General features: G+C 44.0%; 2 protein-coding genes across 3 annotated transcripts in view; both read left to right on the plus strand.

The window, feature by feature from the left end:
• Positions 1-13,262, plus strand: part of CRCP (CGRP receptor component) — a 35,580-nt gene extending 22,318 nt beyond the window's left edge. For both annotated transcript variants that reach the window (XM_031053625.2, XM_005154327.3), the window contains exons 5-6: positions 3,597-3,654; positions 12,009-13,262. In XM_031053625.2, coding sequence (XP_030909485.2) covers positions 3,597-3,654; positions 12,009-12,152 — 202 coding nt within the window. In that variant the 3' untranslated portion in view covers positions 12,153-13,262. The remainder of the gene's footprint in view (positions 1-3,596; positions 3,655-12,008) is intronic.
• Positions 13,263-22,476: 9,214 nt separating this feature from the next.
• TPST1 (tyrosylprotein sulfotransferase 1) overlaps positions 22,477-24,646 on the plus strand; it is a 34,744-nt gene continuing 32,574 nt past the window's right edge. Inside the window, exon 1 of the mRNA XM_031053713.2 lies at positions 22,477-22,491. The gene's annotated coding sequence lies outside the window, so the exon portion shown is untranslated. The remainder of the gene's footprint in view (positions 22,492-24,646) is intronic.

A 24,646-nucleotide genomic window follows, 5' to 3' on the forward strand; every position in this document is an offset into this window, starting at 1 on the left:
GTTACAAATACCTTATCTTTCTGACAATAAATCAGCCAACAGTGATGCTCTTGGTTCAATGTTAAATTCAGCCATGCTTTTAGTAGTCTGTTACTGTAATGGTCAAGTTGCTGAATAGCTGTAAGTGGTTAGCATGGGAAAACAGAGGAGGTGTATTTGCTGCTTCCTACCAATGGAAACATATTTGGCTTTTGTGCTTGAGTCTCCAAACCCAAAACAATCTAATAAATTTGGCTGTCCAAGGTAATTCTGATTCCTTTGTGATGTCTGTAAAATCACAGGGTTCAGAAGTTAAGACCAAACCCTGTGTTGCCAAAGGGCTGTTAACAGGAGAGTGAGGCAAATGCAAACAGTTACTCAGGAGGGAATAGAGAATGTAGTAACTACAGTCACTGCCTTTAAATACTGCTTTATACTATAACTGACACAAAGAACCTTCTCCCCTGCATCCTCCTGTATTTTTGCACCTTACAGTTCAGGAGTGCAAGGACAGATCCTTTTCAGAGTACTGCAAGATCCCCAGGATGAAGGAGGAGGTCTGGAGAGAGGCCATGAACATAAATTCCTTCACAGCATGAGTTAGTGGAGGCCTCAAAGGATATAGAAACATCTGCTGCCCTGTACTCTTAAGGGGCTTACTTTTCCTTCTCCCACACCACATCTCTTCCCCACTCTTACACCTCCAAAACCCAACACTTTTAAAGCACTCACCTCTTAATTGTTCTCCCTTGGTCTTACTGTCTGTAAAATGGGGATAAATGGGGATCGTGGTCCTTCCTGCTTTGTACAAGGCACACAAATAACTGAGGGCAGACTCAATGTCCAAGTAGCCTTTTAACTGTGAAATCTGCAATCGAGGTGAAATCTGCATTTATCCACATGCCAAATGTCACTTTGCAGCAGACTGTTTATGAAGACTGAGAAACATCTGATGTGGTTCTGTAGAAGCAGGAAAGAAGATTTAAAGGATTGGGTGGTACCCATGATATTAGAGCTCATTTTTAAACAGACATTTTGAACCGTTCTGTGGTTTATCACAGTGGAGGTTTTCTGCTTTGTTTCCCCTCCTTTGTGCAAGTTTTAATTCCTTACCCCCTCTCCAGTTTTGAAATGTAGAGAGTAGAAATATAGGTACATTTGTAAAGCAAATGTAAATTGAAGATGTTCAATTATGTACACTTTTTAATGGTAAGTGAATGTATAGGAGGAATCCTTAGAGCTCTCTGTTGTGAGAACGTTGCATTAAAAAATGATAAGCTTTTCTTTTGAAGCTGAACATCACGATCAAAATGATTTCCCAGCATTTATACAAATGGTGGCAGAATGGCTCAGGGATTAGGCAGAACAATTAAAAACTCTTCCTTTTGTCAGGATCTTGGGTTTGTTACCAGCAGCCTGGATCTAAAACCAAGTCATCTCTTTGGAGCTATTTCCTATTCTTAAGGGCTGTGAATACACATCACAAAACCTTCTGGTGTAACAAAGCCCATGAGCAGAGCAGTTTTCTTCAGTCCCCCATAGTCCTGTTCCCATCACTTGAAATCATGGACATTTTAGCTGAAGAGGGCCTGTTAGATCATCCAGTCTGTGGTAATACAGGATTTTTCCTTCAGGAAACACCAGCCAGGAAAATGTTATGTGTGTGCTGCTCGTTCGGTGTGTTTAGTGGATAAATGAAGGGCCTTATTCTTTGGGTGTCAGCCTGGTGCCTTCTGAAGTACTCCCTTCAGTCTCAACACGTACACGTGTGCTTGGCAACGCTTCTCCTGAGGAGTGCAAGCACCTTGGTCTTTGAACATGCCCCACTGTACATCCATGAATGATAAAGCATTGAAGTGCCTGACAGTGTTACAAGCTATGAGCTGGAGTTGGGTTTCAAGAGCAGCCCGTGTTGAAGCCATGTGAAATGGGACAGTACATCTGAAGTGTCTCCAGACACACAGACCTTGACCTGTGGGTTGTAAACGCCTGTGTGGGAGAGATCTGTGTTCTCTTGAAAGCTGTGCAGTTTCCTTTCTAAACTACCCACAGGTCCAATAAACCAGGGTAATGCTCTTCAGAAACAGTTCAATGTGCATTAAAGATGCCCTTTAAATAAGAAATTCCAAGCTTTAGTTCTTCAGAATGGCAACTTACTACTGTACCAGAGACAGTTCAGGCATGCTAGCTGTCACTTCTCACTTCAGCGTGTGAATGTGTGCAATAAAGATGTGCTGCATAAAATATAGATGACTGCTAGGAAAGGCTGTATATCAAGTAATAATAATTCAAGATTCCCTACCCCCCAATATCCTTTCAAGTTTCTTCTTACCTTTTCTTATTATACTTTAATTGTATCTTTTTATTATAAAACTGCATTTGTTACTGTTTCATACACTCTTTTAAACATCTGTTGTAGCTTTAGCAGTGTTGTATTGTGCTGCTCTGTTCTAAAACACAAAGATCAGCTTCCAGCATTAGACGTGCTGCTATTATGTGGTCAGTGTTTTGAGCTTCTGAACTGAGTGAAATATGCATTGCTGGCATATGACAGCTGGTTTTTTACTTTGGTTTTAGACTTATTTGTATTTAAGTAGGGTGTCAGATTAATAATTCAGAGCTATTGCCTGAATGTTGTGGTTTGAATTTAATGAACATACTTGTTTGATCATGTCTTCAAAAAACAAAAAAGGAATAAAGAAGAGAGCTTTTTAAATGTCAATGAAACATTTTCTCTCAAGCCCATTCTTTTAATTTCTTTGAATGATCAAAGTGTTTAAATGGACATTTGTGAGTCATGATTTCTTGATGAGAAAGTAGAGCTAATAGCTGCCTGGTTAAAATGAATCCAGTAAAACTGTGAGGATGGGTGAGCTTAATGATGGTTCTGAATGTACCGGGAGTTTTGCCACTGGCTTCAGTGGTGCTACCCTGTCTCTCTGGAGTATTGAAGTGTTTTGTGTTCTAACTACCAAAGTCAGACAAGTTTTACTGACTTCTCCCCCTTGCAGGCAGAAGAGAATGGAATTTGAGCTATTAAAAAGAGATGCAGCATGATTCATACCTAAGTCAAAACAAAAGAAGTTAATATTGACTGAAAGGCTTTTGTGCTAAAGGCATGGGACTGCAAATCTGAATTGCTTTCTGTCTGCCTTAGAGTACAGACAGGAGATCAGAAGTGTTTGAGTTACTGTAAATGGACAGGTAAAGAGAAGTGTTTGAATTATTGCCAATCAGTGAATTGCCACTTGTATGTTAAACCAGCAAAAGAGTCTGGGATATTTTGACAAGTTGTTTAGTGTTTCCATACAGCTTTTAACAAAGCAACAGTGGATGTTAGTTAATGCTTGTACAGTAATGATCTCAGGGTCTCTGCCTTGCCACCATAGACTAGAGGGGGAAGTAGCAGTATGCCTAAACACATAAGAAAGTAGTGTATTTAAAATATCCAAATGATCATGGCAATGAAACCACACTGCAAACCCAGTCAGAATTATTCTTGGCAGTGGTGTTTCACCCCTAAGTTATCAGGAATGTGTTTGCATCTTCCCAGTCGTTTGAGGGGATCCTCAAATTACATAGTAATGCGGATTGTCTTACGCTTTGCTTTTAAACAGGGCAGAAAAGCTCCAGTTGCTTAACCACAGGCCTGTGACAGCAGTTGAAATACAGCTGGTAAGTAACAATGCTCCTGACTGTTGAGAGCTCAAATGAAAGCAGCTTTAACCTTGAAGATCAATTGAATCATTACTTTCTTACGGTCAGTGATTGAATGTATCCCTTTATGCACATCTTTACATTCATGGCTGCAAATCCACTCTGCTTCCTCTCAGAGATCTCCTTAGAGACTTGCCCATCTTTCTCTCAGACAGATTCTCCACCTCTGTTTGCTTTAGTGTCACATAGTGAAAATGCCCAGTGCAGTCATTAAAGGTTAGTTGGGGTGTTACAACTAAGAATGTATTTAACCTGAGTCTTTTTGCTGCTGCTCTGTAATCGAGTACTTGATTTTTTGACAGCTGTGGTAACCTGATTGTTTTAATGCAGGGTTTTATGTTACAGTAAAACCAAATGCACTAAAAAGGATCAAGTAATGAATGATATGGACCTTTGAGCAGTGGTGCAGATTGAGAAATGGATATAAACAGACTTTTGGATGGAAAATAGCCATTGTCAATCTGTTAAGCACAATTCTGATGTAAAGAGGGATTGTTGCTAGATAGAAATAGTTGATTATATTTTCTGAAGTATCTCCTTAGGAATACAAAATCCTGTGGTAATAAGTTATTATAATAAGGATATTCTTTTAGTAAATATCTCTTCCGTTAAGACCATCTGTTTACAGTCTTGTTCTGAAACCAAACTGTGTAGCAACAGGATCAGATTTTGCTGCACAAAAGGGAAGGATTAAAGAGGTACCAGTAGGACTATTTTTCTTTCCTAGCCAGGGAGTAGAAATTATAATGCTGAAGGCATCTCATAAAAGAATGCTTCTAGCTGAGGAGTTAATACTGTGTTTTGTGATGGAGGAGATCAGTGTCAATCATCAGCCCAACCAAGAGCATTAAGGCTTCATGAGTTTTGCTTAGGAAGTTAGTCAAAAATGATGATACAGAGTATGTCTCATACCTTTGTATATGCTGAGACAGTGACATATTATGTTCCTATATAGGCCATATATGGTCTATTTTCCCCTTCTTTCAATTCAATGGTCTTTAGCTGCTTTCAGGTGACTCTGGTTTTGTCTGTCTTCCCTTCTCTCCTCATTGTCCTACCTTGTTCCTGATAATCTTACCTAGCCATAAAATACTGAAAATAGTTTTGTTCTTATGTCATATTTGGAGTTCAGAGAGCAAGTGGAAGAAAATTGGGCCTTTATATTAGAAATCAGGTTTCTGTGGAGTGTCATACGTCAGATTTTCCAAGATTTGTAATGTCAAGGTTAGATAAAACTCATTGCTGAAACTTGCAAGATACAGGTAAGAGATATAAGTTTGATGTCCATTACTAATATGTAACCCTTCTCTAAAGTTCAGAAGCAGTTTATAATATTCATACATTCAAGGATCAACCTGAATTTGTATCATCATGGAAGCATTAGGGATGCAGTTACTTCTGTTCCATTGTGATACCCCTGTAATTGCCAGGGCAAGTTTCTCCAAAACTAGTGCTACAGTAATCTAAGTTGACTGGACTGTTAGCACTGTGTTAAATGAAGCCTCCCCAGAATTGCAGTACGTTCACTCTTTCATCAAAGCACATCAAAGTCTTTTGAGCACAGTGGCTGCTAAGAAACTGCAGGGCATTTTTGTTAGTGAAATACAGAAACTAGAAGCAAGGAAATGATTTTGCTGTTTGATTGCTGTCTTGAGTGATTTTGGGGTTTGGTAAGGACTGAGGAAAGAGATTGTAGCAGTGCAGCTTCTTTGGAGCACACAGACCCTGTCTTCTCTGAGCATCTTTGAGTATAAAATAATGCAGAGCAGTGGAGGCTATCAGCGTTTTCTTTGATGTCAACAGGGAGAAGATTACCCATTCACATATTTCATGCAGGCAAGTCAATTCACTGCAGTTGATGAATGAGAGACAGCCCACAGAGAAGTGAATACTAGGTCTGAAATCACCTTGATTCTCTTTTCATCAAACTTTCCCCTGCCACTGAAAAGCTTTGAGTCACTCCTGGGTTTGAGTCAGAAATACATGATGATGAAGACTCTGACCACTTCATCTCATGTAGGCAAATCAGTCTTAAAAGCTTTAAACAAAATGCCACACAAGCTCTATCTCTGTCTCTCACTTACTTTAATAGTTTTGATGTCTCAAACTTTTACTCAGTGCTGCCTGTCCATGGAATGGAGTCAGGTTTATCTGATAGGCTTGTAATAGCTGATGTGAGAGGATAGTTATATTTACTACTGCTTGTTGCTTTTTTGCCTTTCCAGCTTTTTGTGGTTTATTCCCTTCTATAAAATTCACTGTCTTTTGTTGCATGCAAACTATAAATCAGTTTTGATAAAATCGTATTTAAGCTAAAAGGCAAATTTATGTTGTGATCTTTTGATCTCAAGTTCCTTTGTAAATCTTTATGCAGAAATTGCTGTAATTGCTCATATTTGTCTTTTCTGGACTGCATGTGAGGATTTGTTTTCAAACAACAATAGCAACAAAAGGAGCATGAAATTCTAATTCATATCCCACAGGGTAAAACACTGTACACATTGCAGCTATCTTGACCTCCTGTTTTAATCTTTAACATATGTTCCCGGCTCAGTGATTCAATTCACAAAGGAGGAACAACAAACAGCAGTGGTGCTCATCTAACCATGACAGTGGGCCAGCTTTACTTAATGCTGAGCCATGATGGGTTTGAAGATTAAACATCATCTTTCCTAATGAACAAATTGCTCCACATTCTTCTCTCTGAATGGAAAAGTGGATTTCAATTCTGTGCTTTTGAAAACTAGATTTCCATCCCAGAGAGCTTGGTACCACATCTTATGTGCTCTGCATAACCAGCCTGACAAATGGTCTTTTATTGTTGAAGGAAAAATAAGAGTGTAAAATATCCTTCTGGAAGCGAAAGACGTTAAGAGGATTTAATCATTTTACGTTCTCGACAATATCTTTTGCTCCCCACTTTGCATACTTGGTTAATTATCTCTGAGGGACATTAATCCAATCATTCAGTCTTTCACTTTAGTTCTTTTTTATGTGCCTTTTTTGCTATGAGCATGTTCCTGCTGAACAATTCCAAATTACTGCTCAAAGGAGGAAATAGTCATTTTCTCATCAAATACCCGTCTCCTACACTGGAGTTAAATGATGTGCTTGATAGCTTGGGAAGGGATCAGACCCGTCTCCTACACTGGAGTTAAATGATGTGCTTGATAGCTTGGGAAGGGATCAGACCCCTCTTTTTCACTGATTATTTTTTAAATAGAGCTTTAGTTTCGCATTCAAATAAACAACAGCTTTTAACCCACAGGTTGTTCTCTTGTGTGATGCTGAGGTTTGTTACCCGTCAAATATTACTTATCCTTGTGACAGTTTCTCAGTTCTGAGTGAACTTTGCAGGGTTCTTTAGTGTGGCTTTATTTATGCTTCTTAATTAGCAGCGTATTGTCATGTCTCAAGAGACTAAACGTTGACAATGAAAGCTGGAAAGGAGCACAGCGAGGATGGTGAAGTCTCTTATACTTTGCTTGTATTTGGGTAAGCAGAAAAGACAAGGGATGGCTGTAATTAGGGAAAGCATGTTCCTAAAATGATTGTCCTTGTTTCACTGGTAAAAAAGGAATATACATGTTTATATGTCTGTGTTCTTGTTTTGTGCTTACATGTATACCTGGCACTACTAATGTGCAGATTTGCACATTTATTTTAGGAACAGACATTGTAATGTTTGAGATCAGCTCAGTAGTCAGGCAAGCTGGGCTTTTCTGATCTACCTGCTCCATAAATGAAGCCTTCAAAAGCTTCTGAAAACTAGCTTTCTGCCATGAGAATGTATCAGCAGGCTTTAATGGGACTTACTGCTTAATGGAATTCTATTACTGCGTTCTGATTTGGTAATTAGGGTTGTTTTGTTCTTCTGAGAAACTCATACATAGTGCTCCATTAAAAAAAGCTACTGTTAAAATGTGCAGCTGGGAAAAGCTGCGTGGTACTAAACTGTTCCACATACACATTTGTTTTATAAGCCCAGCTCTGGTTCCCAGTAGCGGTTATGTTACTGTGCAAGGCATCTGCCAGTGTTTAATTCCACACTTGGCAAGTGATTTGTCTTTTCATTCTCATGTAGCAACATTCAGTGATGGATGTTGGATGCGTGTTTCATTTTGCTGTGTTAGGAAGCCCATCCATAGATAAATGTGGAGAGGAGAACAGAACTGGCATCCTTTTCTTGTTGTATTCTCTGTTTAATAAATGTTTGCCTGATTTTAAGCTTTAAGTCCAGTGGAGTTAGGTGGACTCCATGAGTGCTTGAAATTAAGTCAATACATAAGCTATGGCTTAACACTTGTAGCTATGAGGTGCTTAAGCAGGTGGAAAATTGGTTATTAGACTTTTAAATACAGATTGCAGTGCTCTCAAAGGTGAGCAGTACTGGGGCTTCAGCTGCCTTATGAGTATGTTGTGTATATTCCACAGTTCTGAAGGTCTGGCTGTTTTTGTTAATACATTCATTGACAAAGTAAGAATCAACTTTAGGTACTCAGGCTTGAAAAGTATATCTTAGCTGCAGGGGGAACATGCCTCCCTTTCTTAGCTGTAAGGATTGTGTGCCAATTATTAGCAAAGTTTTCCTGTTTCCTTCTTTGTGTCCTTCTGTAGTTGTCTTGTAGATTAGATTGTTTAGAGCATTAGCTGGAGGGGAAATGAAATGTGAGAATTGTGTAGTGTAGTAAGACATTGCAGTGATAGCTTAATAACTGTTACAAGTTTGAGTGAACTAAGAAGTCATGGAGGTCTGACTTAACTGAGTTGATCTTGACCACGTAGTTCCGTTTCCTAGCAAACACTGTGTGTATGTATGAATGACATTGCTATGCTCTAACATTTGCTACAAAACCACTGCAGTTATTTTGGGATAGTATAGACCTGAATGCTGAAAAGCTGTAACAGCTCAGGAATTATTTATTACAAGCAGCAGCATAGCTGACATGGCTTACTGCCTGCCTCTTGTGTTCATTTCAAGCAAATCCTTGCTCTCAGCCCTGAGCAGACACGCTTGTCTTGCAGCACCTCATGCTGCAAGACAAGCATTTATCTACAATAAGTGCTTTTTATCTATCAGCTGTGTTACTGTAACATTGTCCAATTCTGCTACTTGCACAAATCCCTGCATCTTGCAAATTCACACTTCAGTGGAGCTTTGGTTGACAATACCCTACACGTAACACATGGCATCATCTGTGAGGATAAACTATTTCCATTTGGTGCCTGTGGCACTGCCAATATAAACATCTTATGTCATACACTTATTAAAAACATTAGCATTTTTGTTTTCCTTAGTATAAACTTTGCATTCCTGACTGCTCATGGTTTGAAGCTCTTGCTTGAGCACTGTTGGCCAATTGCAAGTTAGAGGTTAGCAAGGCTTTTTGGGCAGATTTTTCATCTATTGGTAAGATTCTTGCTGGAAAAGCAGGTACTTGAATACAGTGGTTTCTTTTTGCCTCCTAGGCTTTTTCATACACACAATTTCTCTTCTGAGTATCATAACATTATTTCCTAGTACTATCAATAGCAAAGGTATTTTGTCTTCTAAATCAGAAGACCCTGAACATCTGTTGAATCTAGAATAAGCTTCTGAGTGACCTTCTGTTTCCCTTGAGATATGCTTTCCTTTTGGACAGTTTCATTTGCCCCTATCTACATGCTCTCTGTGCTTAACTTTGTGTTTTTCCTTTTGGCATCCTGCTTTGCTGCTTTCTAATTGCTTATGTTTCGTAAGTCACTGCTCAGGCTGTTTCCCTGAGGAGTGAAAGAAATTGATTTTTATAGCTTATGCATTTGATCCTTTGAACTCTTGCCTAGTATCACAGCAGAATAGTGCTGAAGCATCAACTGGAATAATAAGTTGTCCATCCTGCCTAATACAGAGTTTTAACTATTGGTAGTTCCTGGTGTGGGAGCTGGTAGTGAGGATGCATGGCTTTGGAGGCATTGAGAGGTGAGCCCCTGATGAGTTTGCTGCAGTAGTTTAAGGAATTACCACTTCCCTCTGGCAGAGGCTGTGGATCTGTCAGCAGAAGGAAATTTGGAGCTACATTACCCCCTCCTCAGTGCAATATCTGGCATCTTTCTTTAAAGATGCTTTTCACAACCATTTAATGAGACATCAGCGTCAAAGTGTCTGAAACATGTGAGACTGTTTCCTTTCATCAACTTTCTGGTAAAGTATGGTTTCTTAAATGGTCACAGCAACCACCAGAGCTCATCTGGTGATGTCCTGAGTCATATCCACCATTTATTAGTCTTGCAGGCTTCTGTGTTCAGCCAGTACAAAGGACACCAACATGGTTGTTCATACTGGGAGCTGGGGTATTACCCACTTGGCACTGAGGAGCACATCAGAAGCAGTGATTAGACACTCGTATAAGTGTCCTTAAATGCAGGAGTTGAGAAGAGTTGATGTTGATCTAGAAATCACTCTCTATTCTCAGTCTGAGTTCTGATTAAGTTCCTTGTGGCTACCTGCTACCTGAAGCAAGCACCTAAAGGAGAAAGTGTTTGGAGGAGAAATGGAAAGGAGATACCTAGGGAGGGATAAAATTTAAGTGGGGAGGTCTGACTTCATGTGATCCAATATATCAAACCTAAACCAGACAAGGGGCCATTTTTCTGAAGAACAGAAAGCAGTGGGATGGTAATAAATGTGGGAGACATTGGTCACTAAGAGAAGAATCATCCTGCCTTAAGTGATACTGTCTGTCCAAAGGATGTGGGCTTTTTCTTTGTATGATTCCTGTTGCTATGGGACTGTGACCTTTCAAATTCAATGTAACAGTAATTAATAACCCAATCCAAAAACCAGGCTGAGAATCCTCTACAGAACTTAATAGCATGGATCATCTACAGAGTAGTGGCTTTGTCAGCAGTGTTGGTGATGGGGAGTGTATGCACACAGTGCAGCGTACTGGATTGTATATTGTTGATGCTCCAAGGTATGCTAGTCAAGCTGCTGAGATGATCACTTCTGAAATGCAGCCTAGCAGGCAATTACCTGGTACCACTTCAGTAGCTGCAGCAGTTGCTTACACAGAAGGGTAATATTAGGAGGAGTTTTAGTATATTCTAGTGCACAATGTATAGTATAGCAGCTGGTGGTAATGACAGCCAGGGCTGTTTTTCAAGCCAGGGTCCTACAGTAGTTCTTGAACTAACAGTACTTGGAAAGCTGCTCCACAGAGAATTTCATCCTTTGATCAGGATAGTCCCCAGAAACAGTAATCTGCAAATGGATAATCGCTCTCTGCCTTTGCTACATGAGTGGATTCTAGTGTCTGTGTGTAATGGCTGATGAAAGATGATCAGATTGTGCAAAGAGGGATCATAGGACATTGAAGGGGAAAAAAAAAGTTAATTGAATATACCACTCTGCTTTTTACAAGGCAAAGATGTGTCTGAATAGCTGACAATTTATAGCTAGAGCTGATTAAAACTGCATTGACTTGGAATCATAATTTAATATAAATCACTGTGCTTCAAAGGGCATTCTAAAGGACTTTGTATAAAAAGAACATCTCAAACCCCACAATCCTAATTGGTTTCATTTGCGTTTGAAGAGTTCTTTTGGCTTGCTTTTCCGGGCCTCTGACAAGCTTTTCCTTTTAACAGCTGCCTATAAATTAGGGCAGTTGTTTTAACTGGTAGCAGTGATATAAGAGTTCCCACAGCTCCATAGTGAGAGCAGGGCCCTAATTAATTGTAGGGAATTTTACTGTTGATTCGTGACAGCGTGTTTTGTGTTGCCTTTATCTTCAGGAATCTCACAATCTAAGCACATTGGGATAAAGTATAGCTGCTTAGGATGAGGTGGTTTCTTTTATGGCCTGATTGCTTATAGTCTAGGTGCAGGATAAGATAGAAAGACTCAGTTAACCGCTCTCTGTCATCTCATTTTAGTTCATACATGAAAGCACTGGAACTTAGGAAAATCAGCCTGGAAGGTAGGTTTGCACATGAGCTCAATGAAAAGCCTGACTCAAGATATGGATGTGTACTGATGAGAGAGGCTTTAGAAGAAACCAGGGAGGAAAGTCTGTTCTGAGTGTGTCATTCTGGTTGCTGAGACCCCATTATGGAGTGCCAATTGTAACAGTTTACAATGGAGCTCTTCTGTCTTTATTTTTGAATACTGTAAGAGTTCCACTTTGTAAAATGCTTTGGCAATGAGCTCAGACTGTGTCTTGCATCCATTGAGAATTCTCTTTCCCAATTAGTTGAATCCTTCTGTTTGGATTCAGAACAAGGAAGGAAGTATGGATTTAATGATTACAATCCATTGCTTTTTTAACCTGCAGATGGTAGAAGAAAGCGAGGAAAGGCTCACAGAAGAGCAGATTGAGTCACTTCTCCAGACAGTCACCAGTATTCTTCCAGGGGATCCTGAAGAACAACAGAGAGACTCAGCAATGGCAACTGAAGACAAAAGTGACCAAGCTTAGGAGGCATCTAGACCAAAGCTGGCAACGATTTCAGCGGAAGAGAATCAGCTAATATTTTTCTGGTTTTTACTTGATACCAGTTTCATCTTGTATTGGACATCATTGTAAAATATGTTACAATTTTTATGACTTGGAGGTGATGAGGGAACCAATTGTTTACCAGAAAGCATGGAAAAGGACATTATTGTTTTGGCATTTTGTCATAAACAGGAATGGCAATAACTGAGTTTGTAAAGTCTGAGAAATTATGGGGCACCCAATCTGAAGCTTTTGTATTTTTTCCATTACCCATGTAACAGCTGTACATTTGAATAGGCTCATGTACAGCTGGCACTGTTTTAATTATCACAGCAGTGCTAAAATTATAATTGCTTTCATACGTTTTTGAATTGCCCAACTGGTTTTCAGAATGCATTCTACAATACAAAGCCAACTTGTGGAGCTGTTTGTGAAGAGGGCTCTTTTCAGTGACCAGAACAGAGAATAATGTACAAAAACTGCTTGGTATCTGGCCAGACAGTTTCATGTAGGCTGTTGGCATCGTGGAAGTGAGAAGATCTGTGGGAAGGGTAACTGTTCTCAAGAATGTCTGGCATTTCTTGGTAAAAGAATTACCCAGATCACTAGCTAAATCAATGTACTGCCACCATAGTCAGCTGCATTGGACCAGTTTATGGCAGCTGAGGCTCTGGACTCAGATGTTGAGGCTCTTAGTAATACAAACAGAAGAGTATTTAGGTGAGATGTATATTTTCCCTTCGACTGTTTGTTTCCATAGTTATATATAGACAAGTCACAGTCTTGTGAACATGCTCATGACCATGAAATAAATGAATGAGTCAACACCGGAGTCCTAATCTGGTTTGGAAGGATGGGAATCGGTCCTTGTTAAAGCAGAGTTTTCTGTGTACTGAGCTTTTGTCTGACTGAAGATTTCAGGATCAAGTATTTAATGTTGAAACTATAGATGATTATAATAAATCATTTGGGTAGTATACATATATATACATAAAGTAATGAGTTATACATGGCACTGGTTTTATACGATGACTGCAGACCATTCTTCTATAATTATAACATACTGGAAATAGAAATAAAGCTTAAAGTGTATCCTGGAAATTTTAAATCTTATAGACAAGATATAGGAGTTTGGATCAGGATATCTGACTTCTTTGCTTCTGTCATGGTTTTACTTTGTGGTTTTAGACAAAGAATTTATGCTTTCTAAGCCGTATGTGAAAGGGAGAGATAACTTCCAGTGTCTGGGGGATTTATGATACACATTTCCATGGTATTTTAAGCTGCTTTGATGTTTGGAGAGGAGAGTAAATAATTGGAAAATATATTTGTTACCTCTTAAAGATAATTCATCTGAAACGCATTCCAAAGCTGGAGACTAAAGCTGCGTTTTGACTGGGGAAGGGTATTAGTATTAGAGGGAAAGACCTTGGTTGAGTTTTATGATACATCATTATGCATTTTTTCTCTCTAAATGTGCAGCAAAACAAAAGAGGTAAGTAGATCAGAGCACAGAATGGCATGCAGCTAATTCCATAATTAGCACTTTTACCCGTAGCAGTCATGGTTTGACATGCTCTGGCCTTGGGCTGCAAGTGTTTACATTTTTAGCTGTCCTCTTCTAAAATGCAGATACTGAAGCACGTTCTGAGCTTACAAAAAGCAGATGGAAGCAGATTGCAAGCGCCTTTAGCCAGCAAGGATATTTTAACAGATCTCTGAAGCTGGGTGTTCCATCTTGGGAACTGCTGATTTGTTATCGGGGTGGATGTTTGCCAGCATCCATGTTGTCCTCTGCTGTGTGTGTGTTGTACAAGATACAAGAACTTGCTGTTGTATTTAACCTTGTCATCAAAATCAGTTCCAGATGGATACATGTATTAAACTTGTGCAAACACATGGGCAGCTCTTTCAGGCTCAGTTCAGGTACGTATAAGTTCCCTATAAATGCAATTCTAAGTTAACATTTAAAGGATTCTGGGATTTTGACATCTGCATTACATCAAGAAATCATTTTTAAACGTACTGTCTGTGCTCTGTGATCCTGTGAGTGCAGGTTAGGAATTGCTGTGGTGCTGAGAGCAGGTTCCTGTTGTGCTGTTTACCCTAAGGTGTGTTTTTCGGAAAGCCAAGACTCAGAAATGGGTTATGGAAAGCAAATGTCTCATCTTGCTTACGTGATACCATCTTTCCAGTGTCCTGTGTCTTACATGACAGATCTGCTTCTCTCCCAGGGCTGCTTTTTGTTAACTCATCAGTTACCTAACACAGTAAAAGTACTCTTCTAATTCTTTTGAAGGAGAGAAGATGACACAAAGAGGTGATAGTCTTCTGATGTGTCACGGGTACAAGAAAGTATACATGTGAATTGGGCATTTCAAAGGTTGGTTCCTAGTATCAAGAACAGAGAGGCAGAGTACTCCTCACTTTCTGATATTTAAGCACATATTGCTTTTAGCTTTCTCATTTCTTACATGTTCCTCATGTTTATTGTCTATTGCGTGTTTGGCTCTTGGCTCATTGACAGCACTGCTTAGGGCAGCTCCTGTGCTCTCAGCACTGCTCTGAGAGAGAGGGAATGAGCTGCCAGAATTCCTCTCCTATTTTGATACTTCTAAATACCCAGGGTTCCTCTTCTCATAAATCCAAGCCCAAGAAGGGCAGCTTGCCCTAGGCCTTGTTTGGCAGCTCTTGCTGGAGAAGTTTTATTAGAGCATTTGTTTTTATGGGAGGAGAAGGAGCTCCTACCTGGCTGTGCTCCGGAGCTGGGAAATGGATACACTGGGAACAGAAATGTCCATGGGGAATCTTGTAGAAGATCCAGGAAATCCCTGCCAATGAGCCAAGCAGCTTTGGTGGTGGTCAGACCATGGCAAGGCTGCATAGGGGCTGCTGCCCACCACTGAAGTGCAGAATTGGACAAGCTCTCCTTGTCTCACAGGGAGCAAAAGGCATTTTGTGTCTATCTGTGTGCTGTGTTCACTAGGTAAAGGTGTGTGGTCTTCAATAGAAAAGGCAAACCCCAACATTTGGAGGTTTGGCTTTCTTCTGAAGCAGGTTTTCTTCTGAAGCATGCCTTTAAACATGGTTATTCTGGATCCTGGGTTTGAAATGCACAAATCTTCCTGCACTGCATTGTCTATGACTAAATGTTTTACTGCCTCTGCCTCCCTGGGGTGGCAGCTCTGCCATGGCAATGCACAGACAGCACGTTCTGCACCCCAGAAAAGGCTTTGCTTCTGGGCATGAAAGCTGCTTCTCTGCTCTTGGACACAGGCTTCGAAAGCATCAGTCTTGACAGGGAAGCTGCTGTTGTTGAGTGACTTCTGAAATGCTTTGGGCTTTGACAGAGGAAGAGGAGTTGGGGGAGCCTGTGTGCACCTCAGCCTGGCTGAGATGGGGCTTTTCCCACCTTTCTTACTTTGTTTTCCATGTGCTAACCATAACCAGTCTATTCCAGCCTGTTCCTGCTGCCAGTCCCCAGAGCAAGGGGATGCCAGGCTCTTCCGAAAGACAGACTGCAGAAGAAGCAGGAAGATCTTCCATGCCTGAAAACTTGTTGGTTTATTTGCTTGTAGCAGTTGGTGTAAGTAATAGAGAGCATCTTCCCCCGTGAGCTTTGCCTCACTGATACACTGAGCATATGTGGTTATGAAATGCTCCTGGTAATAGAGAAGGACTTATGGCAGTATCTCAGTTGACCCCTCTCCAGCACAGGCAGGGGATGCTCACAAGGTAACCACCCCACAGAAATACAGCCTTACGTGGAATGTGAGTGACAGCCATTGTCCTTTCCGGGTGACACGCTGACCAGGCAGGCACACTCAGCTCCTGCTGTTCCCAAAGGTCTGTTCTTTGTCCTTAGAGATGTATTTCCTTCCCTGCAGATGTGTAGGGCTGGGGTAGAAGATGCAGAGCGAGGAGCTGGTGTGGCAGGATGGATGGTGTCTGTCTGGAGGGTTACGTAGTGCCTTTGGAGCTGGGATCAGTCAGCAAATGCCAGCTCTGCTACTGGCCTGTGGCCTTAGGAAGGTTGTTTCTCTCTCTTTCTCAATGCTCCCAATGCTGCACTGTGAAATCAGGGATTGGGATCCCTGTTCCTGGGTGATATCCTGTAAAAGGGGAGGAGGTTTGGGTCAAGGCAAGCGGGGAACTAGTTCTCCTTGGGATGTTAAAGCTCTTTAAAATGCTCCAACAGCAGCTTGGATGCATCCAGCCCCCTCACACTCCCCCAGATGAGCCCAGGGGATCTCTATAAAGAAGCCCAAAGTACCCGTTAAAACCATGATATTTTATAACCTTCCCAGAGAGAGGAAGGTCACTTTAGCCCCTTTCCAAAGGCCTGCTCTATGGAGGCGCGCATTGGGATCCAGCCAGCATCCTGGAGGGAGGGGGTGGCAGCTTTGTTTAGGTTGGAGCTGCTGAAGACGTTGACAGAGAAGATGTTTTGTGTTCCCACAGAAAGAATCCTGCTGCAGAGCTTTTATAGAGCAAAAAGAAAGGCTTGTGCTGAAGGAGACAGAGCTGCAGCCAAAGCACAACTGAATGCAGCGAGCAGATAGGAAACAGTTCAAGGCCCAAGAACTTTTGCTTGCCACAGGCAGGAGCCTCAATGCACATGTTGCCTGCGTTCATTTCCCTCTGCATTAAGGGTCTTTATTAACTGTATAGAAACAACCATCAAAGGTAGCAGAGGCTGTTCAGCTTTAAAGATAATGAGAATAAAGCTGGCCTGAGAATCAGCCAAGTGGGGTGAGAGAACGTCTGAGAAGAGATGGGGAAGCCAGAAGTCATGGGGAAGGATTTGATGCATGTAGTGAAGCTGGAAAGGAGCTCCAGGGAGTGCTCAGGGATGCTGCAAACAGTCCCAAGTGCTTTCAAGAGCTGTGGCTGGTGGTAAGGAGCATCCTCTGTCTCCTTAACACCATCTGCTCATCCCCTCAGATGAGCACAAAGGCTCGCTGTGGTTTAAAGCCCTTATCTGTGTATTGCACCCCTTGTCCTCCTCCTAAGGAGCAGCTTCACTGCCCCACTGCTGCTCGCAGTTAGTGCTCGGTCCTGCAGGGCTCCTGCTCGGTGCCTGCTGGGCTGCGAGAGAGGAGCTGGCAGGAACCATCCGGCCTCTGCTTTATGGGGCCAGGCACAAACCTCATTACTCATTTACAACAGAACAGCCCCCAAAAGCTGCACTTAACCCCCCTCAACCCCGCAGTTTGCATGGCGAGCCCTCCACCTCTCACCCCTAAACAGATGCCCCATCGCTTCCCATACGCAGGGTGGTGATGTTTAACATGGCCTGGGTCAGCCATGGGGCCGTGGCTTTAACCTGGAATATCAGTGCAGGAGGAAGCGGATGGGCTCAAACCATCAGTCCCAGCTGGAAAGGAGTAACCAAGCATCTTCACACTGCCCCATCAGAGTCGCACCTTACCCTGTGTTGGTCCTTGGGGGCTCCTGTGTCACTGGATGTCAGTTTGGGGAAGCAAATCCCTTTTGTTAGAGTCCAGATGCTGGCAAGTAAAAGGCATCCCAAAATAGAAGGCCTGAGCAGTTGATATTACCCAGCCCAGTGGTGAGCATGGGGGGGGTTCTGCTTCCCCACCTCTTCCCACACTTTATACATGTGTGTATTTTTATATCTAGTGGAAGTTAACCCCTGGGGCTGTGCCAAAGGCTTTGTAAATGTGCTCTGTTGGACTAGAGGGGTTTTGCCAGGTCTAAAAGGACCTTTAAGGGCTTTGCCACAGCACAAACTGTGCTGCCTGTCCAGAGGAGAGCATCAGCTGAGATGAACCCGGGGTCAGGGCTGAGGGAGTCCATTGCCTGACTCAGATTGCTGTTTCTTTGTTATTTAGGTGTGTTCAGCTACCTGACGGGCTTGGGATGGACAGGGATTCACAGCAGGACATGGTGAGCTCCGGAATGCCCCAGTGGGCAGAAAGCAGGTGGGGTTTAGGGGAAACCTGCAGCACAAACACCTTCATGTCTCCCTAGTCCCCATCCTGATGCGCTGGGCACCTGGTGTCCCATGTCCCACAATGGGGCTCCCATTGCTGTGTGCTTGGCTGACTCCTGTTCCTCTATCCCAGGCCAGCTCCATCCCAGCCCCTTCCCAGCCTCACTGACTGCAGCATCAACTGTCCATCCTCCACTTAGCATCTCAAGATGTGGTTGAGGGTTTTAGACTCTTCAGCTTCATCTGCAAAGACTTTGTTCCCCTTTTGTGCTGTTGATGGGTTTCCTTAGGAAAGGCTGTGGCCAAAGGTTTCCAGGGATGCAGCAGCCGGAGGGCAGCTGTGAGGGAGGGAACAGGAAGCACTGAAAACACCCACTCGAAACCTGTTGGGATCCAAATGCTTCCTCCCAGCAGGTTTGTTCCTTCATTGCTCAGCAAAGCCCATAGAACCCCCCGGATGCTGCTGCTCTGAGCTGCCCACACCTCAGCATCCGTGAGTGGGAAATGGGCCATTTCAGGCCAGTTTAAACACTGAGGCCAATTTAAACATCTTCCCTTTTCCTGTGCAATGTCCTGTCCCCAGGTGTGGGCTCTGCACAAAGTTGCCTCTTCCCCAAGCCTGGAAATGGCCCTAAAATGTTCCTTGTGCATCCGCATGGAACATCCCTGTGTGGGGCTATCCCATCCATGCCGGGTGTCTGCAGTGGGATGGCTGCTGCCCATCTTGGAAACCAGCAGGTTTGGTGGGATGAGATGGGGTGAGCAGTATGTGAATGGTCAGTGTTATACTGGTAGGATACTGTTGATCCTGTTTGCTTGTTGCATGGGGCTGATGTGCTTTGGGTTCCTTGGGAAGGGGTCTGGGGTGATAAAGATCGCTGGGATGATGAGAACAAGCAATTGCTGCTGGTTCATGCACTTTCCTTGTGCACAGATGCCAGGAGTGGCTCCAAAGGTGAATCCAGGCCTGGATTGTGCTGCTGCTGGATTGGGAAGGGGGAATGTGTGTGAAGAAATGCCCAGGGCAAGGAATGCACTAACCTGACTCCTTCCCAGGTAACCAGCAGCATCTCACTGGGATTCATCAGAGCAATGGAAAGTGAGGTCAGACCATGGGTCCCAGCCCATCTCTAGCACTCTGTACCGAGGAAGCCTGTGATTCAGCCCCAAACCCTACAGTGTATTCTACAGACGCTGCTTCTTCATGGTCTAACCTCCCAGAGCTGCTGCTGCTGCTGCTCTGGGCACTGGGGTTTGGGCTCTTCCCAGCTTTCTTCCTGGCTTTTTGCAGCTCTGGAAGCTGGAGCCTTCCCTCCAGTGCCAGCTGAGCTGGTTGTATCAGGACAGGAGCGGAGGCTCTGAGGAAAGCCATAAATACTGTGGGGCTGGGGATGAAGCAGGGAGCTGGCAGGAGCGGAAGGACAGGCAGAGGGAGGCTGTGGATCCTGTGTATTTGCTGGGGCCTCAGCAGAGCCCAATAGTTAATCATTAAAATATGCTTATATGTAACTAATCTCTGCAGGACAATGAACTGAGGAATTATTTAGTGCTATTTAAATGGGTCATAGTAGTCACTATAATAAGTGTGCCTTGAGCCAATGGGAGCTATCAGGCTCCTATAAAAACGGGTGGGGAAGAAATAGCAGCTAGAAGGAAGAGATTGCGGAAGATCCCATGTGTGTCCTGAGCTGCCTCTCAGAGCCCTCCCAACCTGCCTGAAACCAGGCTCCGGGCTGAGCCCTTCATCAAACACTGCTGATCCCATTGGGGTCAGTGGCTGCGGTGGCAAGGACGGGGTCTGCCTGGAGCCAGCACTCGCTGCCGCTCAGCACGGCCCATGGGGACCAGCATCACCGATTTAAGGCTAAAAAGGTGAATTTCAGCAGTGCTGTGAGTTGGGGGTTGCATTGCTGGGGCAGGGGTGAGAGGGAAACGCTTCCATGGGGCTGGTTGTGGTGAAACCCCATTTGGGTTTGCATGTTTGGAGGTGTGCTGTTAGCAGCGTTATCAAGGTGTTATCCTGGGGGGACAGGGACACAGCAGAGGGGGTGCTGCTGCCAGGGTTCTGCAGTAGCTTTGTAAAGGGAATGGGGTGGGGGAATGAATGGAAATGGGTTTTAGTGGACTTTGATCGGCTTGTGAGGGTTGTATCAGCAGGGTGCTCTGTGAGCTGATCCCAGCGGCTTCCCAAGTCCTGTTCTGCAAGCACAGTGCTTGGCTCCCAGCATTCCCACTGGGATTCTTTGGCTTTATCCCTGGTATCGTTCGCAGCGCCCCAGGACTGATGCATCAGGTGCTGTTGGTGAGCACAGCTCAGACCCTCCAGCACAGCACTGATCCCAATGGCTTTGTGAGGATGTATCTGCTGGAGGCAGAAGTGACCCTGAGCTTTCTGCAGCCTTGTTGCCTGCCTTGCAATGCCCAGGGAGGTGTGAGCTGCAGTGATCTGTAGCCCCACAGTACATCCATTTACCCCTGTGGTGATGCACGCTGCTGCCCTGGCTGCTGGCCCTTGGGTAACCAGTGAATCCAGCATCTCCAGACATCATTTTCATCTGGGGCTGGACCAGGTGACCTTTGAGGGTCCCTTCCAACCCAAACTGTTCTCTGATTCTATGATACTTGTTTTTTCTCCCTTCCTTTAGTTTCATCCTATTTCATCAGCCTCTTTCAGTGAATTTTCTGTCTTTGTCCAGTTTTAAGTCACGTACAGTTGATTTACACCAAACCCCACATTACATGAAACTAGCTTTGAGCTCCCTTTTCCCTCCTCGCAAGTGGGTGCAAAGAGTTTCAGAGGTGATCGTGGCTGCTCCAGCTGCTCTCCCATCCAGAAACTAAAGAGCACAGCCTGTTTCCTGTTAGATTTTGCTGGTCACATTGATTTACATTGTTTGTCTCGTGTTTTATGGCTTCCAAACTGATGTTGTGTTAAGCTGGCTGGAGTTTAGGCAAGAAATCAAATGCAGGCACTGGCAGGCTTCCCCACATGCATTCATGAGGGTTGATCACATCATAGTCACATTTTCTTAGTCACTGGAGGACAAACAGCAGCACTGCCTTGCTTGTGTCCTGGCTGGTTTGCATTGGGGCTATGCTGGTAAAAGGAGTTGATACTCAAAGTGTGGGGTAACACAGGCTGCAGAGGGGCTGCATCCCCCCCGTGCTATGGCTGGGTGCTCCTCCAGTGGTGGTTTGGTGCCATGGGGTATCTCTTGTCTTTATCTTAGCCCATGGGGTTTATCTTTTATCTTATATTCTGCCTGTTGAGGAGGGGATTGAGAGTGGCTGATGGGCACCCAGCAGCCAGCCAAGTCCATCACACCAAACCCATGGTTTGGGGCATCAGTTCATATGTATGTGTGTGTGTAGGATAATAGAATACCTCAAGTTGGAAGTGACCCATAGAATCATCAAGTCCAACTCCCTGCTCCTCACAGGGCTACCTAAAACTAAACCATATGTCTAAGAGCATCATCCAGATGCTCCTTGACCTCTGACAGGCTTGGTGCCATCAGTTCCACTGTACGTATGTGCATTCTATACATACATGCAAATGCATTTGAAGCAAAGCAGGATGAGTTTCTCCTTGCACAGAACATGCTGCTGGGACTCTGCAGGTGAATGGGGCTGCGTATTGCTGCTGCTGGTGACACAGGTCAGTGCATGGGTGGCTTTCATGGGGAGGTTGTTCATACAGACACAGCTGATCTGAGGGGATCTGCATCCCCAATGGGTTGCTAGCATCATCCCTGCTGCCTCTCAGCAAGTCTGTGCAATGGGCTGTGGATGTGTCCCCAGGAACCCCAACAAAAGCAGCTGCTCCATCCGCTGTGGGTCAGTCAGAGGCTGGATGCAGAGCAAGGAAGGGATTTCTGCCCAGAGGAGCCCAAAGTGTTTGGAATCCGAAGGATCTAAGGGAAAAAGCTTCTCGCTGTTCACATGAGTGAGGAAAGGTTCTTGTATCGTTTCACAGGTGTCAGCAGCACGTTGGGTTGGGAATTCTGCTGTTCCTGCACCATTTCTGGCTGAGGAAATCTCACTCTTTTCCTTAGGAAAACAAGAAATAGAATATTCCTGTAGGATTGAATGTGAGAGAATGTGCAGGAGTTAAGATTAGGGAAAGCATCCACAGAAACCCGCAGGTTCCTGTGGCAATAGGTCAAACAGCATTTAGCATTAACTAGAAATCATCTATGTGTGTGTGTATATTGGGGAATAGCAGAGGAACCACATGGGGGGTGTTGGAGCTGGATGGGTTGAGCGAGTCCTGATTTCTATTCCCTGTCTCTCCATTGCAGTTGGAACACCCGTGTATTGATGCTGCTCTCTGAGTGATTTACAAGTGCTGCTGCAGGGACACAGGTACATCATTTGCCTTTGCTGGTGTGACTTTGGGTTTCATAAGGCAAACCAAAGGGATTGTTTCTTGTTGTGCCCTGGGTTTTCCCACCAAGGGGCAGAGCTTCAGGAGATCATCCCTTTGGTGCATTTCACCTCTGTGCTGCTTTTTGAATGTAACATCTGGTTTCTGGTTGAGGGGGATGTTATCCGGTGGCTCGAGCTGGGAACAGGGAGAAAGGAGGTCTGGGTTTCATAGCTTGTCTACAATGAATTTACAGTCCCAAGCAGTGGGTGAAGGTTTCAGATGTCTTTGTGCCTTCAGGTTCCCTGCTTGGCTCTCCTGGCTCCCATCACCTCTCTGATGAAGGTCCCACCTCTGTTTTCTCCTCGTCGCAAGCTCAGCAGCATCTGAGCGAGCCCAGAGGGAGCATTAAATGCTGAGTTCCCCCTTTGAAAGGCCACTGTAAAAATCAATGATTGATGGAAACCAAACAAGAGGAATGAGCTCTGCACAAGGTCCTCCCTCCCTGTTGACTTTGGCCTGGGGGCTCCATTTCACAACCTGCCTCAGGATACAGCCTTGGGAATGAGAAACGGGGCTAAACCAGGATGTTGTTTTCAAGCAACATCATGGGCTGAGCTGTTCAACCACTGCAAACAGGGGAGGTCCATGGCCAGGGGAGGCTGCTGGATCCAGCAAATGAGCCTGTCCCCAAGAGCAAAGGGGGTTTATTTATCCTATTATTAGGGTATTGCGTTTCCCTCCTTGTGTGCCCCCAGGAAAGGAGCCAAACTGGGGTTGCTGGATTGATGCTGGTTGGTGATGAGCCTGAGAGCAGCCCTTGTGGAGGGAGAATTGGGGTTTAATTCAGTTTCTTTTAGCTCACAAATCCAGCTCACCCATAGAGGGGTGATGGAAACAACTGCACATCCAGAACAACCAACCATGGTGGGGATGGGATTTACAGGGAACCATAGGATGGTTTGGGTTGGAAAGGAGCTTAAGATCATCCAGTTCCAACCCCCTGCCATGGGCAGGGACACCTCACACTAAACCATGGTCCAACCTGGCCTTGAACACTGCCAGGGATGGAGCATTCACAACCTCCCTGGGCAACCCATTCCAGTGCCTCAGCACCCTTACAGCAAAGAACTTCTTCCTTATATCCAAATTATACAAATATATAATATACATATACATATACATATACACTGTGCTTTGTCTCATCTTTAATAGTCTCACCTTTAAAAGAAAAAGGCTGCTCCATGCCTGGTTTCACTGGCAGCATTAACAGTGTTCTTTATGCAGTTTTAAAGCTGCTTACACTTCCATATCTCATTGCAAGCTCTCCAGATGGTGAAGGGATGAGTGACAGACCCGTGCCTTGAGCGGGATGGAGATGCCAATGTATTTAGGTGATGGGATGGTTTTGTTTCCAGAGCTAGTGGCTGCAAGAGCCAAGTGCTGTGAGAGCAGCCGAGCTGGCTGTGCTGTGCATTGCAGACTGCAGCCAGTGGCCTGGGCATGGAGTGCGCAGCCAAGGTGATGTCTCACTGCCACCATCACAGCCAGGGGATGTGAAGGGCTTTGAGTGGATGCAAGCAGAGCTCTGTGTCTGTGGCAGTGGGTTTTAGGGGGTTTTAAGGCTTTTTGGGTTGTTTTTGTTTAGCTGTTGGGGTTTGTGAGCTGCTCTTTCATTTCCTTGTGCTGTTTTCCAGACACAGATGAGATCATTTCTTGTACCACTGGCATTATAAATAAGCTAATGGGTACTTAGTTCATTAAGTCACCACCCTGTTTGTTACTGCTTTACAAACTCAGGACTTAAGCCTGCAAACTGCTGAGCATCTCAGCCATTCAGACTTCATGGGACAAGAAATAGCTTATCCCTCTTCTGCTTAGGGCTGCCGTGCTGCTAGCAGTGCTTTCCCAGGCAGACACCAGTGGATGGGATGGATGAATGTGCTGTGCAGGCACAATGGGGCTGTGAGGAGCATCCCTCCTCTCTAGTAGATGAAAGCCCAGCACTTTGCTCCCTGCTTCCTTGTCCAGCCACGCAGAGCAGCTCAATGAAGGCCACCAAGAGCATCGCACATCACTCAAAGCAAACACCTTCAGCAGTGTGGTAGGGCTCATGTGAGACTCTAAGAGCTCCAGTTTGGTGAATCCCTGTGA

This window comes from Melopsittacus undulatus, chromosome 13 (assembly GCF_012275295.1).
Source record: "Melopsittacus undulatus isolate bMelUnd1 chromosome 13, bMelUnd1.mat.Z, whole genome shotgun sequence".
In the NCBI taxonomy this organism is placed as follows: domain Eukaryota; kingdom Metazoa; phylum Chordata; class Aves; order Psittaciformes; family Psittaculidae; genus Melopsittacus; species Melopsittacus undulatus.